At 43.6% G+C, this 17,247-nt stretch overlaps 2 protein-coding genes across 5 annotated transcripts in view; both read left to right on the forward strand.

The window, feature by feature from the left end:
• Positions 1-16,608, forward strand: part of SLC35F5 (solute carrier family 35 member F5) — a 131,844-nt gene extending 115,236 nt beyond the window's left edge. The window contains exon 17 of the mRNA XM_069021202.1: positions 16,521-16,608. The gene's annotated coding sequence lies outside the window, so the exon portion shown is untranslated. The remainder of the gene's footprint in view (positions 1-16,520) is intronic.
• Positions 1-17,044, forward strand: part of GPR39 (G protein-coupled receptor 39) — an 82,016-nt gene extending 64,972 nt beyond the window's left edge. For all 4 annotated transcript variants that reach the window (XM_069021203.1, XM_069021204.1, XM_069021206.1 and 1 more), the window contains one exon: positions 16,521-17,044. In XM_069021203.1, the coding sequence (XP_068877304.1) occupies positions 16,521-17,044 (524 nt within the window). The remainder of the gene's footprint in view (positions 1-16,520) is intronic.
• The last annotated feature ends 203 nt before the right edge of the window (positions 17,045-17,247 follow it).

Here is a 17,247-nt window from a genome sequence, read left to right on the forward strand (position 1 = left end):
GTTTGATGCTCTGCCACAGGACAGCACTTTCTCTGTGATGCTGAGGAAATTTCTTAACACCTGTGGTATCTTCCTATTTCAAATCCACTTTTAAAAGAACAACCAAAAGGTGCAGCTATCACTGTGCATTACCACTGGTCTTGTTTTCCTAATCAAAAGTGAGCTTAGAGTTTGCATTTTCACTTGAGGAGCATAGGACCTTCCTGCTTGCAAGTGGGAAAAACTGCTTTGCTTTTAAAGCTGCATAACAAATCTAATAGTTCAATGTGCAACACTCATGTTTTGCCACTGGAATCCATTAGCTTGTGGCACAGCAAGAGGGCTCTGCCATGCAGGCTTGAAGATGCATTTGCTTGAGCAGCCTCTTCTTTTGAGTACTGAACCGCATTTGCTCACTGCTGTTTCCTTATACATGAATTAAACACAGAAAAAGTTATTTACAGCTCTCAGGCATTTCTACACACGGTGCTGAGAGGGGTTTTTTCATTAGCTGTGAGCTAGAGCAGCTTGAATCGTGTGTTTATGTGTATGTGTGAGTGTGTGTGTGCTTCCTGGCTGCTCTCACCCTGCGTTCCTGTCCCTGGTGTCACCCTGTGGGACTGGCACCCTGCAGGGGTGTAAGACGTGGCACCTTCCTGTGCAGTGTCTGTGCTCTGGTGCCTGACTGCTATTGACAAAAACAGACTGGGAACGACGCCGACGCCGAGCCGTGCTGAAAGGGGGAAAAACTCTCTTGGTTGCTTGGAAGGCTTTCTGGCTTGAGCACACTTTCGCATATTTATTTAGACACTTTGATTGCCACAGAGCATGGCAGCTCTAAAGAACTTCACGAGCTAGGAAGTGCTTCTTGAGGAACAATTAGATTTCCCAGACACATTGCACTGGAAACCAATGGCACTCTGTCAGGGGGATGCCAAGTTGGCTGGTGGAGGCAAGTGAAACCCGGCACAAATGAGAGGTGGCATTTTCTTGAAACTGTTTCTGTGAGACAGAAGTTGATCCTCAGCACTGAGCCTGGTTTCTTTGTGCTGGTGTTTTGTTTTCTGGCCTCGGGCTTTTATTCTGCTTTAGTTTTCTCCCAACTCTGATGCCCCCTCGTTTCTCCAGGATGTTGTTAATATGGTGTAAGTGTGTGAGAGACCTCCCCCCGACTCCTGTCCTGGCTGGGGGACAGGAAGTTCCCAGGAGATGTGGGAGAGGGCATCCTTGCTGAGCTTTGCTAGCCAGCCCTGCAGGAAGCTGATCCTCTGAATGGACAACTGCAGACATTAGAAAATGGTCCTTTCTTTGGGCCGAGATTTTGCAGTCCCTGTGTCTATTCCCAGGCAGGGTGGGTGGGTGGGTGCAGCAGTGTTCCCATGAGGTGGGTGCCCATGAGGGCTGAGGTACCAAACGGGAGCCACGTGTGCTCCAGTCCCCACATCACTCTGGTTTTGGGAATAGTCCCCACAGTGCCAGCAGCTCCTCTTCATCCCAGGGAACTTCTCTGAGTTCTTTTCTTCCTGAGACACCTCCTGAAGGCATCAGCTTTTTTTGCTCCTTCTCGCTTTAAAGCTTGGAGACAGAGTGTGCACCAGTGAGTTTGTTATGGTGTTGTTCCCGCCTGCAGCTCCTGTCATCAATGGATAATCTTGCCGGATCTGCTGGAATGCAGTGCCAGCTCAGCAAGCTCCAAGGAGCTCTCGGGTAAAGTGCTCTCCATATTGAGACCATTGTTGGCAACTTATCCCTTGATTTATCTCCTATTTCCAGGTGTGGAACTAGAGGTGAGCTGTCATTGTAAATCACTAATTCAAGCAGAGTGAGTGAGCAGTGCACAGTTTGCATATTTCAATACCACTTAATTAAAAAAAAAAATTCCCTTGTTCTGTACAAATGTACAGTGCAAATCCTTTCTCTTAGTGCTTCAGATGGGTAAAATGTTCTTTTGAGTCCCACATGTCTGACGCTGCTGCTCATCTTGTTACAACAGACTTTTAATTTTGTCCCTGGGACCAGATTGGGAAGGAGCTTTTTTTAAAGCCCAACCCAGTTTGTGTCTCAATCTGGGAAAGAATCCCTGCCTGCTGCTGGCACAAACACCAGCACTGACACCTCTTAACCCAGCTTTGAGCCTGCTGACCACATTTATTTATTTTTTAATTAAAAGAGGCCTTTTGTCCTTGGTAATTGCATAACTGCCCTTTTATATCCTAGTAGTCCTAGATGAGGTTGAGCTGTGTGTCTTCCCTAAAGGTGTTCTCATTTGACTCTTGTTCAAAACCCGCTTCCAACTGCAAATTGTGCTTTTGCATGACTACACCTTCTGCTCTACCCACCCCTTATTTCCTTAAGCCACCTCCATGAAAAACAGACTCATTTACTGGATCAGTGGGAATAACATTTTCTTGTGGCATACTGCTTCAAAAAAATAAGAGATTCTTGATACAATCACTGCCTTCAACCCTCCTCTCTTACCATCCCCTCTTCCCTTCCTTCATTACCCTTTATGCTCCTGCTGCACTTCTGGATGGCTGCACATCCAGCATTTGCATCGTGTCCCTCCCTCTGCTCTTCATCTTGCCAACCTAAATTGCTCCAGCAACCTCATAACTTTGGTCTGCAATCATTTTGCTCCAGTAGCTCATGGCAGTGCACAAACCAAACGCTCCCTTTCTTTTCAGCCAGGGCTGGCTCCTGGTGTGCTGATCTCAGAGTAACTCTGATGCTGAGAGGTTTTTGAGGAGCCAGGTGCACCAAAAGGCAGCTAAAAATTAAAGCTGGAAGAGAGAACATCCCTCTTAAGACACCATCCAGTGTTTTTTTTTTTCTTTCAGTGCTAGCCGGTTGCTATTTAAACACAAAGTTATAAAACCACTGTCCCATTATAAAAAGAAATATCCTTAAAAAAAACCCAACCAGCAAACAAACAAACAGTAATACTATCTTTTGATTTATTGGTGTTTTTGGGTTTTTTTCCCAAACATGATTTCTAGCAGGCCTTTCTAGTGTGGCTAAAGAAATTGTTTTGTACGTACGATTTTCTCGTTCAGATCAATTTGCTAAATTTTCATTTAGTTTCAAAATGGTTCATTTTGTTGAGGCTTCATTTTGTTTAGACCAGCAACTCAAGAGGTTTCCTGTAGCTTAGAGAGATTGCTTTTGAATTGGTACATTATTCAGCTATGAATTGTTTCTTTAGTATATGAGCAGCTGAGTGTGGATTTTATTACAAATATGAATTTCAGTGCAGAACAACTACTATTTTTTGCCGAATAAAGAATGTAAAATTAAGCACAGGTCTTCATAATATGCTGAGATGCTTTTCCACACCGTGTGCATTGGGTGTTTTTTAGGTACTTAGCAAAAAACTCCTATAGGACATGGTAATATGATTGACTGCAAACAGGGTTTTAAAAATAATACAGCTTAATGTGGAGATGTGGATACAGCAATAAGAATTGAAACCATTTTCGTATTATTTGGAGAGGCAAGTAAGTACATTTTGGTTTTTTGTGATCAGCTAGTAATTAAACAGGTTTTCAGCTGCCTGCAGCACCTGATCCTGTTGCGAAGTTCCAAGTGAGTGTAGCAGGATTTCTGCAATCACTGAGGTAATGAGGTGGCTCAGGGCAGCAGAGCAAGTGCAATCCCAGTGTTACGCACCAGCCTTCTAAAATATGGTTTTCCTCCGTGTTGTTTCTTGTTGTTTACCAGGGTACATGATTGCTTTTACCTACCTGGAATTAGTTTCCATCTCTGCAGGATTTTTTGTCCAATAAATTAACTTGGGTATATGGAAAGCAGTAGGAAGGAAGTGCCTAGGTTTTGAAGATGCTGTCTCTGGATTTAGGGAGATGTTGTAGGAGGAATATTCTTGTAGCAAATCAGGCAACATTATTTACTTGGTGCTTGGGGTAAATTAGAGGACCTTTTGTGTTCCAGCTACCTTAGTAAAGAGATGGGGATCCCATCTGTGCCCCAAAGCAGATCTCCTGCTCTGTTTTGCTCTAAAAGGTTTAATGGTGCAGCCATCAAAGAGTTTTCCCTGACTTCAGAAGTGAGAGGCAGGGTTTGGAAGGGCATCCTGCCACCCTCTCACAGCTGCCAAGGGGTCATTGGAGCACCAAGTCCTGGCTCTTGGCTCTCTGACTTCAAGAAGAGTCCATTTTTGCTCTGATGTCAAAGGAAAGAGCTGCTTGTACTTTGCTGTGTGACTTACTGGTCAAAGTTTATTGCCATATGGGAAGATGATTTAGACTTTTTGGTTTAATCTCTTGAATACTTTAAGAAAAATTAGCTCTATTACCTCTTGGGAGTTAGATTTTCACTCACTAGTAGGTAGAAACCTCACAAAGTTCAAAAGAAGGTATTTGAAAATCTCTTCCCAAAATGTCCTAGTTGATAGGTCTGAGTAGAAAAAGGAATTTCAAAGGAAGAGACCATTCTGGAAAGAGGATGAGAAATGAAAGTCCAGTGGATATGGCTGTGTTAACAGGGGCAGAACAGCTACTTAATTACATAGCAATGTCAGAAGCAATAGGATTATCTATTTCTGTCATGGTCTGGGTCAAACTGAAGACCAACAGTTGAACTTAAAGTGCTATATAAATGCATAAGAAAGTTCCCAAATGCTTATAATCACCCTCAGTTCCTGTGAATTCTGATATTTAATGATCTTCTTTCTCTCTTTCACAGTCATATTTTTATTATATGTGAAAGGGTTATTGTAAAAGTCTTTTCTCTTCACAGTGGTCCTGTGTGCCCAGAGCTGGAACCAGCTGCATGAGGCTGGAGAAAGAAATTTATTTTGTAATTTACAGCAGGGTAGATTTAGTCCTTGCTAAAATCCTTTGCATCTTCACTGTGTTCCAGAAAACACCATATTTATCACCAGATTCCAGAATATACATTAAAAATGGAATAATGAAATACCTTGCTACGTCTTGATTCTTCCTCTTTGTTCATAGGCTTTCCTCCAAAAAGCACTGGTTTGTTCCTTCATTTTCTCAAAGAGAGGGGTAGAGCAAGCTGTTGGGTACTTGGAGCTCAAGCTTAATTAGTTTTCTCAGGTCTGCAGTAATATCTTATAGTTCTCAGTGTTTCTTGGAAAGGTGCTACAAAAGATAGAAAGAGCTGCATGCTCCAATTCCACCTGGAATATTCTGGTTAGCTGTGGATTCACCTCAAGGAAATCAAAGAGAGTTAAAAAGCCAGCAAAAGGTACCCTGTACAGCTTGGATAAGGAAAGGAGCACTCACTGTTTTTTTCCAAAGGTAAAAATCATTATAAGGGAGATTATTTCAAATAAATTATATACACCAAAATGAGCTGACATCTTTTGCTGTAACTGAGATACAAGGCTGAGATTGTGTTTGTGGAGAAGAGGAGGAAGGGCTGCCTGGCGTTTGCTGTGAGCTGCCCACCCGAGACAATTTGGAGTCCCCAGCAGCTTCTGGAAGCAAAGTGCAAATATCACAGCACAGACAGCAGGCTCCCAAACCAAATGGTATCTGTGTTCTGGGTGAATCCATGACCAAGTGTTTACCTGAATGCCATTTGCAGAGCACATTTGCCTTTTAACCTGGTACGGGAGACTTTGAATTCAGCTGCTGCCAAGGCTGTGGTGAGGGAGAAGAATACTCTTTATCTTGTATATGTATTTCTTGAAAGGGCTTGAGAAAGGAGGTTTTGACAGATTTGCACTCACTACAATTCTCTGGACAGCTCCAAAATGTAAATAAAAGGAGATTCAGGTGTTAGCAGAGACGAAACTTAATCAAAATACTACAGCTCCCTGAGTAGCCTTCTCGGAGGGAAGCTGCAAACAAGCCCTGTTTGCCTGGGACAGTTTTCTTAGAGTGATTTCAAAGACCTTTGCTGCTACCCAGGGGTTTGATCCAAATAATCAAAGGTTAGGCCTAATTTAGAAAATAAAGCTGCCTTGTTGCTTAGCATTTACTTTATGTTTCCCCCACTAACATGATAGCCAGGACACAATGCAAAGAGTCACACTGGAATTCAGCCTTTGTTCGTCTGCAGGGCCAGGACTGCCACTGGAGATGGTTGAACCAGAGATTCCTCCTCTCCCCACCCTTTCCAAAAGACACCCATCTGCCACCACCAAACACCTCATTCCTCACCATCCTGCAGGTTGTGATGGTCACCTTTCTCAGGGACAGAGTACAACAGTGGCCTTCAGTCTCAGAGCTGAGCCCCTGAGCTGTCAGCCTCATGCCAGGGGTGCCACAGCTGCCTTGTGAATTTCTGCTCTTTCATTCCCTGGCTCCTGCTTCCTGTTGCAGATTTTGGTTGGTGGAATTTGGAAAACTACACATAATTTTGACGGCAATTTGCTTTGGTTTCTCTTCTCACTTTGGCTGCTGAACATAAACTCCAATTGCATTTGTTTTTTAAAGCAGCTGGCAAGCATGATCGTGCTACCATTTGTGCATCAATAATTCCATTTTCATCTCACTTGCTAAAATACAGCAAGTATTATTCATTTGCAGATTTTTTTTTGTACAAAAATCTGACTTGTTTATTGATAATGCATCTCTCATTTAGGAAGAGTTCTGCTGATCCCCCCATGATTATCAGTTCCATATAACATATAGTTAAAGCTTGTCTTTCTGGCAGAGCTCACAAGTATCTGATGTATCTGCCGAGCTAATACAGTGTCGTTCTGCATTTGTATTCTGCAGTTGATTGTTCAATGATTTCTCCTGCTGAATTGCAATAGATGAGCTGTTTAATGTTGCAACGGCTCATTTTGTAATGTAAAAACAAAAAAAACCTCTCAATTCCAGATTGTGTTTGCTAGTTAGAATGCAGAATTTAAACGAGATTTATATGGAAGATGTATTTTTCCCATTGTTTCGCCAATGCAGAAGGAAAACAGGTCTTCACTCTTTCTAAAAGAAAATCAAAGCAACCATGGTAAGAATTTGTTTTGCAAGGAAGAAACATCAATAAAAACTAAACCTCTTCCCTTCTACACATTTCAGTCCATATTAGTGATTTTTAAAAATACTTTCTCAATTCAGAAATAACAATTTCCAATAAGTGTGTCTTTTCTGACAGCTGGAATGTTAAAATTTCTAAAAAGGAGGACTTTAAAATACATTTATTTTACCCTGGTATGTCTTCTGATGCTGAGTCTATGAATATTTCTACAACATTCTTGATTTTCTTTTCGCCCAAGTACCCTGATTTTAAAGGGGCTCATGATTTCCTGGAGAATTGTGCTCGTGAATGGCAATGAACGGCTCAAAAGCAGATGCTGGATTTTGTCTTTTATTGACAAACTTCACGAGATTGGCACCTGAATAAACAGCCAGCCCTCACTTCAAATGCCAAGTTGGTATTTATTGTACATTCATGACTGTTTACCCACCTCTGTGAGGCAAAGCACCTAAGAGGACAAGGGAGCATAGGGAATTCTGCTGGTTTTTATGTCTGGGGGCAGCCTTGGCTCTGTTCAGAGAGTTGGGGTCCCAGGCAAAGTGCTGTGGGGTGTTGGTGAGTGACCTGAAAGACAAACCCACACTCGGGGGCTCCCCATGTCGCGGGGGTGCAGCCTCAGCACTGAATTATCTGGTTTCCCTATTGTAGATTAATCATCATCTCTGTGCACGGTTGTGCACATTTAGGACTGAATTACAGCTGATGAGGAGTGCTAAGATGGAGTTTGATATTTTAAGATTAACGCTGAAGAGCAACATAAACCCCCAGTGCCGAGTCTATCCTGAAGCTGCTGGCATTGGCTCCACTGGACATGGGGGAATGTTCTGGCAGCTTCTCACAGAAGCCACCTCTATAGCCCCCCACAACCAAGCCCTTGACATGCAAACCCAACCCAGAGAGTATTAAAACTAACATGATTCCTTCTGGTACTCTATGAGCAGGTCTGGTTTTTAAAAGCACACCAACACTTTAATCACTACTTTGCAAAACATCTGCTGACATTCAGTAACGATACTCCTATCACAAAACTTTTTCAAGTGTTTCTGGGTTTTTACTACTGTTTGTACTGCAGAATGACAGTATTTAAAAATATTTGAGAAGCAGAACTTGACCCTGCTAGGAACTGAAGATAATTGTCAGACATTTTAAATTTCTAAGAAGTAAAACTGTTAACACTTGTGTCGTCACTAATTATGTTCTGCATATCCGTGTTCCCCTGGCAACTTCTGGTGCCTCTGGTACCAGTCTAACTAATGGCTGTGGGCTGTTAGATGATGGTACAAAGCAAAAATAGCTTATTCTTCTGAAGAGAAATGCTTGCCAGTGCTTGTGGAGAAGTATGTGATGGGATCCCCCCTAAGTTGTTATGTTTCAATGCTGCAGAGTCAGAAAAGATTTTGCTGTAGTTGTTTCAGCTCCATGTAAATCTCTCATAATATTCTTTAAGGGCAGTGTTCACGTTTCTCAACCGAATGTGCAGCTATCAGCAGCTATCATCATCACTCTGCAAGGAAGCTCAGGTGTTCTTCTGGGCTTGTTCCTTCAGCACTGGTTTCTATTAAAGGTCAGGTAGCCAGAAACACAAAATTGGCCTCACCCTTTGCCATTGAGCCACTGATGGGGTATTGCTGTGCTGAAGCAGCCCAGAGCAGCTCTGTGTTGCCAGTCAAGAGAAGAAATGTGTGTGGTAGGGCAGGGAGGACCTGAATGGAGCAAACATTCGGGTGGTGCTGGGGTTTTATCCAGTGAGAGGGATTGTGGGCATGCTTTTGTATCCCTGGTTTGACTCACTGACACCACACTTGGCCAGAACCTCTGAGAAGCCAGTTTGGTCTCAGTGATCTCATGGCACTCTTAAGGGTATTTGAGGCGGGGGAGTTAGTCCAATCCAAACGAGAAGATGTTCATATTGGATTCTGCAGCATCTGCTGGGCCTCAGGGATGATTTACGTAGTCACCTGTGAAATGAAGTGTCAAAAGCAGCAGCAAGTGATTTTCTGATGCCATGGGACAAATATTTGTGTGAAATTCTTCTTCATATGCCTGACAGCTCCAGTTATCTACAGAAGCTTTAAATAAAATAAAAAATAAACTCCCTGTGTTGTCACTGCCCCACAATTGAACACTTTGCTGTTTTGAGCAGAGAATGGCCACTTACAGGAGGAATTCATGCATCACTTTAGCATTTGGGATTTAGTGAGACTCCTAATGGTGGCTTCAGTTGGAAGAAAGACAACTTTATGTGCAACAGAACAGCAATATGGTTATTAAAATCTTGCAGGTTTGGTTCATTTATTGCCCCAAGAGGCAGCTAGTTTTTCCTCAATGCCTTTCATTTATTGCACCGGTTCATGGGACAGCACTGTCCTGTCCCCCAAGCATGCTCGCTAATGGGACGTGGCCTCTCTGCACAGCACCCTTGAAGCTGGGAAGAGCATAACGAGCATGAGATGGACCCAAATGCCTCTGAAGGCTGTGGGAATTGCTGGTCTGTTGGTTTTTGATGGAAGCTGTTGATTGGATGTACATGGAGCTGGTTTTCAGCTGTTTGTCCCAGGCCATACGCTTAATCCTTCCAGCAGTATTTACAACAATAACGAGTTTGTTGCTGGCTTCAGTTCAAACCCATTCTGAGAAGGGCTGTGGGATGTTTGCCACATCTCTCTGTGAACATTTGGAGATTTTGCTGCCTGTGCTGGTGACAAAATTGTTGTCTCCCTCTCTCCTTTGCCCCTGGTTTCCCTGCAGTACCAGCAGAGGCAGGGGCAGGGGTTTGACCTCAGTTTTGCTTTGCCAGTGGCACCCGTGTATGCGGTCTGTAAGTGAGAGGGCTCCACAGCAAAGGCAGCGAGTTGCTGATGTGCAGCCATGAAGAAACTCCTGTTCTCTGAGGAGGCTGCACAAAACAGTCAGCCCAGATCCAGTGTCAGAGCCCAAAGGGAGCCTGAGGGTCTCCCTGGTGGTTAGAAAAACGGAACAGGAAATCCCTGGGAGATAGACACTGGCCATATCTTCTCATTTTTTCTCCCTTTAGTTACTGCCTGAGTAGGGCTAGTTTACTTATTGCCTTCTTCCTTTACAGAGAAGCATTTTTGAGAGACAAATCTGTGATTCTGAAAATTAAGGGTAAAAAGAAGAGAATTGCTGAATAACTTGAGCTTATATAAAATGCATGTAGCAATGCATGTATTGACTTGTTTCAGTGAATATCAAAATTTATTGTCCTTTGAACTAAATATTGACATGGACAAAGCAATATCAATATTTATCTCTCAGGTTAATACATCTTACATTCGCCTCAACATACATCAATATGGGCTTATTATTACTGTAATGTTTGTCCTTCAGCAGAAGAAACTTGCATGTGGTTGAGAGGGGCAAGGGAGAAGTTTGTATTAGTATTCTTTTCCTGTTTTTAATCTTCATCAGAAGTTTATCCTGCCCGTGGAGCACAGTGCAGCCCTCATTCAAGCAAAACCCTTACTGATGGTTGTGACATTGTGCACTGAATACCGATTGAGAGATGGGGTTTTGGGAAATGGGAGATTAATGGTCAGGAGTACACTCATAAGGGCAGTGAAACCACCCCTTCTGTTTTATAGACTTGGTGGTGCTCCCTGCAGTGACTCTGTAACCAAGATCTGTGTCACTGCCCATACAAACAGGGGCACAGAGCGTGGGACATGAGGGACGAGACTTTGATCAGAGGTCCAGCTGTGAATCACTGCCTACAAAAGGATGCTGCAAGTGTTGGACAGGGGCACACGGGTAGGAACCCTGTGGTAGGCTGACGTGTGGCACTGTGTCTGTGGGCCAGCTGGAGCTGGATTTGTGGGCACTCTGGTGCCATAGAGAACCCAGCAGCCTGCTTGGGCCTTCTGCACTCGTGCGTGGGCAAGCAGAGTGTGGCCACTTCTCTGTGTCTGGAGGAGTATCGCTTGGATCTGTCCCATTGCCTTTTTTTTCCTTACTCTGGATCTTAGAGAGCAAGACAGAGGTTTCCTAGAGAGATGATGACAGGCTGTACAAAAAGGATGCAGGCGTGACAGCACTGAATATCACAAAATTAATTTAGGATATACAAAGGCCTTTTAGCACGTGATTTGTACTATACAGTCCCTTTTAAGTGGAGATACCAGCTCTGGCAGAAACATTTTTTCCACAGAAGCCTTGAAGAGACACTGCAGTTCCTCTGTGGATCTTGCTTTTAAACCTCCTGAACTTAAACCCAAGGGAGAGGATGGGGGAGGCAATGATGAGACTGGGAGCAGAAGTAAAAGGTGTGTTCCTGCCTCCCACCCTCTGCACACCCTTCTGCTCATCAACAGCTCATTGCTATTGGTCAGAGATAGAGAGGAGGTCGAGTCACTTTTTGGACACCAGATACTCACCAGGAGCTGTTAAAAGCTGCAGGCTTGGATCTGAAATTCTGCCCAGCTGCTTGAGGACCAGAGAAACTGTTCCAAACTCTCACCTGTCAGAAGAAGAACCAGTAGGAGAACCTTGAGACTGGAGGGCATGGGAGACAGTCCCCTCCTTGAGCTGGTGCTTCAGCCTCCCTCAGTTTTCCATGCTGAGGCAGAGCAGCCTGCAGTGCCAAGGGCCAGCAGCCATTCGGGCATCAATCTGCCTGGTTTCTTTGCTGCATTAGAAGAAGCCAGACTTGCAGCAATGAGAGTACAGCTGTTTGTAAACTGACATTTCAATGACAATTGTCAGGAGACAGCAAGCATATGGCAGCTGACTCCTCACATGCAGGGAGCTGCAGCAGCAGAGGCATGGAGCAGCTGCAGATGCTGGAAGATGGTGCTGCATTGATCTGCAGTTGGGAAGGTCATCTTAGTGATTGAAGACTGCATTTCATGCCTTGACTCTTCTTGGAAGCTAGAAAGAAAATAAACTAGTGCCTTATGTCCTTATTTCTAGCAAAAAGCAAGATTTTTGTCCTTGTTACAACAACAAATATAACACAAATACAGGCCAAACCCCACCTCCTGAAAGTAACGTTCCTAATTAGTACTTCAGTCTTTGCTTTTTTTTTCACTTCTCCTGAATTAGTAGTGGCTGATATTGAGACCACAGAGACCCTGGTTAGTGGGAAGGTATCTTTGCTCATGTTTTCAAAGCCATTTGTAGCAGAATCCAATAGGAACCAAGTGCTTTCCTTATGATAAACATTGCTTTATGATGGTAAACTTAATAATTGAGGGTGGTCATATTTTCCCCTGTTGGGACTTCTTCACACTTCTGATGCGCTGCTTGAGGACTTTGTGACTAAGCATTAGTGTCATGTTGTGCCTTTGAGTATAGTCAGGCCAAGTACACAAAAGCTAAAAAAAGCTCTTCCTCTGGACCAACTGCATTTCTGCCTGCACTTGACTCACAGCTCAGTAACCATATGCTTATATTCCACTGACAATTGCCACTTAAATGTCATTTTACAAGCAGATGCTGAGAGCCCGCCTTTGTGTCATTAATTTAATCACAGAGAGGCAAAGTTTGAGGTCTAACCCTGCTTTGGGCTGACTGGGACAGAGCAGCACCAGCAGCAGTCTGGCAGACCTTGATCCATGAGGATGGTCAGGGTTAAGTGCACAGGCAAAGGATTGTGTACCTGAGGTCACCAACAGCCTCAGCTAAGGGGCTGTGGCAGCCAAAGGAAAGCTGTTCTTGGCACTGTCTGGTGGCAATTATGACCTTGTTGACAATTTCAGGCTTTTTGGGACTGCTGGCAGTAGCCAGGATAGAGGAAAAACACTGGGTTATCAAAGGAGAGATTTAAGTGCTCAGCTGCAGAAGAAAAAGGCAAAAATCTATTCAGTAGAAGAATAAGGGGAAGGGTGGAGAAGGAAGCCCTCTCTACCAGACATCTGCACATATTCAAAATCTTTCCCAATAAAGTTCATAATGAATTTAATTCAGTCCCCTATGGCCCAGAGGAATGTTCTGAGTAATAAAAATGTATTGCTAAGGGACAGATGAGTGCCAAACTCCTATTCTCTGCCAGCAATGAATATTTATACTATTGGCATTTAAATGCTAGGTTTATTTTACTACATAAATGATCCTTTGTCACATATTAAGAATTAATACTGTGAGATTGACTTTTGAGAAGTTAGAATAATGATTCCCGAATTTAAAGTGGTGTTAAATTTGTATGTTTTATTTGTAAAGAGGCTTGGGCTGGGGTTTTTTTCCCATTAAAATAGTAGTTGGATGTGGTAATTCCTATTTTGGGGTAAACTCTTTTATGGCTTGTTTATGGTTTAGCTTTTTAATGTAGTTTTAGTCAAGGATCTTTTCAAGTAGTTTTGTTTGTTACCTTGAAATATCTAAATCAATGTTAAATGAATTCTAAGCTCCTGTCCTTACTTAAAGGTTGAGATGTATTCACTTACAGAAAATAACACAAGGGCTGCTGGTTTCTGCTGGCATTTTTATAAAACCCTTCTGATGATTAAACTGGAATGATTCAAATGTGAGCTGGAAATTTCAAGCACCAGTGATGGAGGTTGCAGAACCACAGCATTATTTTGTTTATAAACACTGTTAGTCCATGGAAGATAAAGCTCTGCTCTGTGTCACTTCCATGCAGTGGTCAGGAAAATGGGGGGAAAAAAAGCAGAGCTAGTGATCCTTTTCCCTTTAATAAGAAGGAGTGGAAGACAAAGTCAGATATGAGCTGAAATGTGAAGAATGATTCCTATCAGGCAGCAAGCTCAAGGGAAAAATACATCAGTGCTGGTGTAAGATGCAGTGTGGTTTACATTCAAGCTGTTTAAGGCTGTTTAAGCACCTCTGGCACATTGCAGTACAACACAAACTCCTCGAGCCTGTGCCCAAGTTCAAACTGACAGCAGCAGTGCTGAGCATGGAGGCTTCCCGAGGTGCTCTTCTGCTGCTCTTCCATTTACTCTGCACTGCCATGCCAAGTGTGAAAGTTGGAAAAAATATTGTGAGTCTGTCAGCATGTTTATTTGCATGGTGCATCTCCTTTGAGTCAACAAGCATCTTTTCAAAGTGTGAAAATGAACAATTAGTCATCCCTGGAAAACAACAGTTTTGCAGACGTCTCCTCCCGCCCCCCAAAAGACAAACCTCACTGTGCTGCACAAGGGCACAAGCAGCTCATTTTTCACTCGTTGTACACACTACCAAATATTCAGTTCTCCAGAACAAAAGTGTCTGAAGCATATAAGGGGGTATCTTAAGCACTTGGCAGTTTGAATCACAAAGAAAGGTCAATGCCAAGGAATTCAGATAGAAGCAAAAAATATCAGACATCTCAAAGCACTGCAGTTGGGATTTAAAACTGAATGCACGCATTGTTTGCTCAGTTTTTCACAGCAGTATTCATAATTTAGGAAACTATTAATCAGCATGATGAAGTATCCTGTTTCTAACCAGGAACAAAAAAAATTCACAATACTGCTTATTTTCTTCTCACTTGAAAGAGACCTTCTGGCAAAATTTGACGACAATTTCACAGATTTGGGCTTGTGAACTTTGTGTTTAAGTTGCACCAGATAAAAAGCCCCAGCAAAGCAACAGAATCTTTCCACTGCCTTTTTATGAGGCTCATGACAAGTCACTGCTTAGGGGGCCTTATTTTCTTTTGGCCTGTGCCAGGACTGCTACCCTACAGTTGTTAAGCTGACAGGAGGAAAAAAGCACTGAAGGCTACAAACATTTGCAGGATTAATGCAAAATTCAGATCAACTTTTGACAGAGGCAGAGCAGGTACTGAAAATTGAGGCAAGGAGGCAGGGGAAAAGCGGGGTAGTAAGCAAAGGGGCAGGGAGGAGACCATGGGACTGAGAGCAAGGAGAGAGTGGGTGAAGAGAGTTCTGCTGGGCAAAGAGCTGAAAATGGCAAAGGTAACACATTTACTGCTGGCCTGCCAACAACAGCCCTCCAGGGCTCTTAATCCAGTGCTGTAGGTTTAAGATCTGCTACTTCCCCATCACACCAAAGTAACTGCGACATTAAGTGATTACAGAAGCAAGGGATCCAAAGGACAGCTTTTATTTGGTAGCTCATTCAGGGAGATAATAAATTCGTTAAAGTATCCCTTTCATGAAAAAAAATTAATTTTTATTTTTTAAAAAAAAGGCATTTCATAATTTTTCTTTGCTTGGGGGTACTGGTGGCAAGAACTTGGACGTACCTTGATGAAATTTCAAAGTTATGAAAAATCTTTCTTCTATTTTCTGCCTCCCTTCCCTGCTACATTCACTAGTGAAGTACCATTTTCCTGGCTTCAAAAACCTGCGTGCGCTATTTCAGAACGGCGTTGCTGCAGTGACCTGTTCAGTGGGGGCAATCTGGCTCAGCCTAGAGGGGCAAGAATGAAACAGCTTCTGTGCTGCTGTGGAGAGCAGAGGTCAGGCACGGGATGAGGTTAACAAGGTAACACAGAGTGAGAGCTGCCCTGCCAGCGCACTCCCTGCCGCAGGGAAGCAGCCAGCCTGCAACTTCTGCTCCCTCCAAGCGTTTGTGTAAGGCACGGCTCCTGCAAAGAGAGAAACACAGAGGGGACAGTAAGCTGGAGGCTGCATTGTGTGCCAGGCGGGGGGGAGCAGCAGGAGGAGTGACTCTGTGTACCTGGGATGTCACACGAGGTGTCAGGATTTCCGGTGCTGACACACAGGAGCAGCAGAGGATGCCACTGAGGAGCCAGGTGCCTTGCTCCTGCTCCATCCCCTGCCTGGGAACAGCCAGGTGAAGGAACTGACATGTTCCTGCAGGGCTGCTGCTCCGGCCACGGCATCACCGCTGTGCCCTGATGAACATGCTCCACACAGGCAGAATTTTCAGACATCCAGCACTTCAGCCACCCCTTTTTAATGCCATTAGTGATGCAGCAACATGTATTTATATTTACATATAAATACAAAATGGTCAGATACCACATTTTAAATCATAATTTACAATCTGAAACTGCTTACACTTTCATGACTAGGCTTGGGTTTTTCTCATTTACATTCATCATTTAATTCCACTGGAATCTGATTTTTAAGAAAGCCCAACATCTCTTAATTACCATAAAAAGATCCATACACATTTTACTTAAAAATAGCTTCTGTAAGAGGAAATCTACCAAAAATAACACGAAATATATTATTATGCATACATTTTCTTTTTTGTAAAGTACAAACAAGAATCTGATCTCTTCTGGGTATTGCCTGATCTAATATGGCTATAAGGTTCTATTTATTTTGTTTGTTTTTCAAAGTAAAGGGAAAGACAGAAGAAATGTAAGAGCACAAACCAAAATATAAATGCATTCTTTCCAAAGACACAGATGATCAGAGAAAGAACACTTTGAAAACTAATAAATGACAACAGGTACAAAGAAACACCATCCAAGCGCTATGCAGTGTTTTGTCTGAGCATGTGCCGCAGTGACCTTGTAACAGTTATTAAAAACAACAAACAAAAAATGCTACTGGCAGAAAAAGCTGTCAAGCAAAACACTGAAAAATTGGTACCATTTCCTAAGAAGTGCAGAACTGATAGTATTTTATGTGTCTTCCCCCACGTATGCAGACCTTTCTTGCTCTCTCTGCCCGCAGGACTGATCATTGCAACTCTGGCGATTTGCTGGATGCCAAACCAGGTCAGAAGGATCATGGCAGCTGCTAAACCAAAGCAGGACTGGACCGTCCCCTACTTCAAAGCCTACATCACCCTCCTTCCCATCGCCGACATCTTCTTCTACCTCAGCTCGGTGGTGAACCCGCTGCTGTACAACATCTCCTCGCAGCAGTTCCGCAGCGTGTTCCTGCAGGTCCTGTGCTGCCGCCTCACCCTGCAGCACGCCAACAGGGAGAGGTTCCTCAGGGCCAACCAGAGCTCCGGGGCGCCGAGCACCCGCTCCCTGCGCCCGCTGCTCTTCATGTCCTCCAGGCGCGGTTCTTCCACCAAGGGCAACGCCAAAGTTTTCCTGAGCACCTTCCAGAAGGAGCCCACGCCTGGCTGCAGCCCACAGGAGCCGGGTCCTGCAGCAGCAGATCCCAGCCTGGAAGCGGTGCCCCTGGAGCCTGGCTTAGAGCCCTGTCCGGGCACACAGAACGGCCTTTGTGAACATCAAGCATGACTTCATAAGGCAAAGTTAATGCTTAGCAATGAGCTTAAAGACATGGAAACTGAAATGATCGAGGAAAGTGACTGCATCACAAAAGGAGTAACACAGATGGATTTGTTTCCAGTTATGCAGAAGGAACAGGAGTTCTGTATCCTGCTGGGATTTTTAAGTGCACACTGGAAATTCAATCTGCTAACTGAACTCATTAGCTGACA

Source organism: Aphelocoma coerulescens, chromosome 7 (assembly GCF_041296385.1).
Source record: "Aphelocoma coerulescens isolate FSJ_1873_10779 chromosome 7, UR_Acoe_1.0, whole genome shotgun sequence".
In the NCBI taxonomy this organism is placed as follows: domain Eukaryota; kingdom Metazoa; phylum Chordata; class Aves; order Passeriformes; family Corvidae; genus Aphelocoma; species Aphelocoma coerulescens.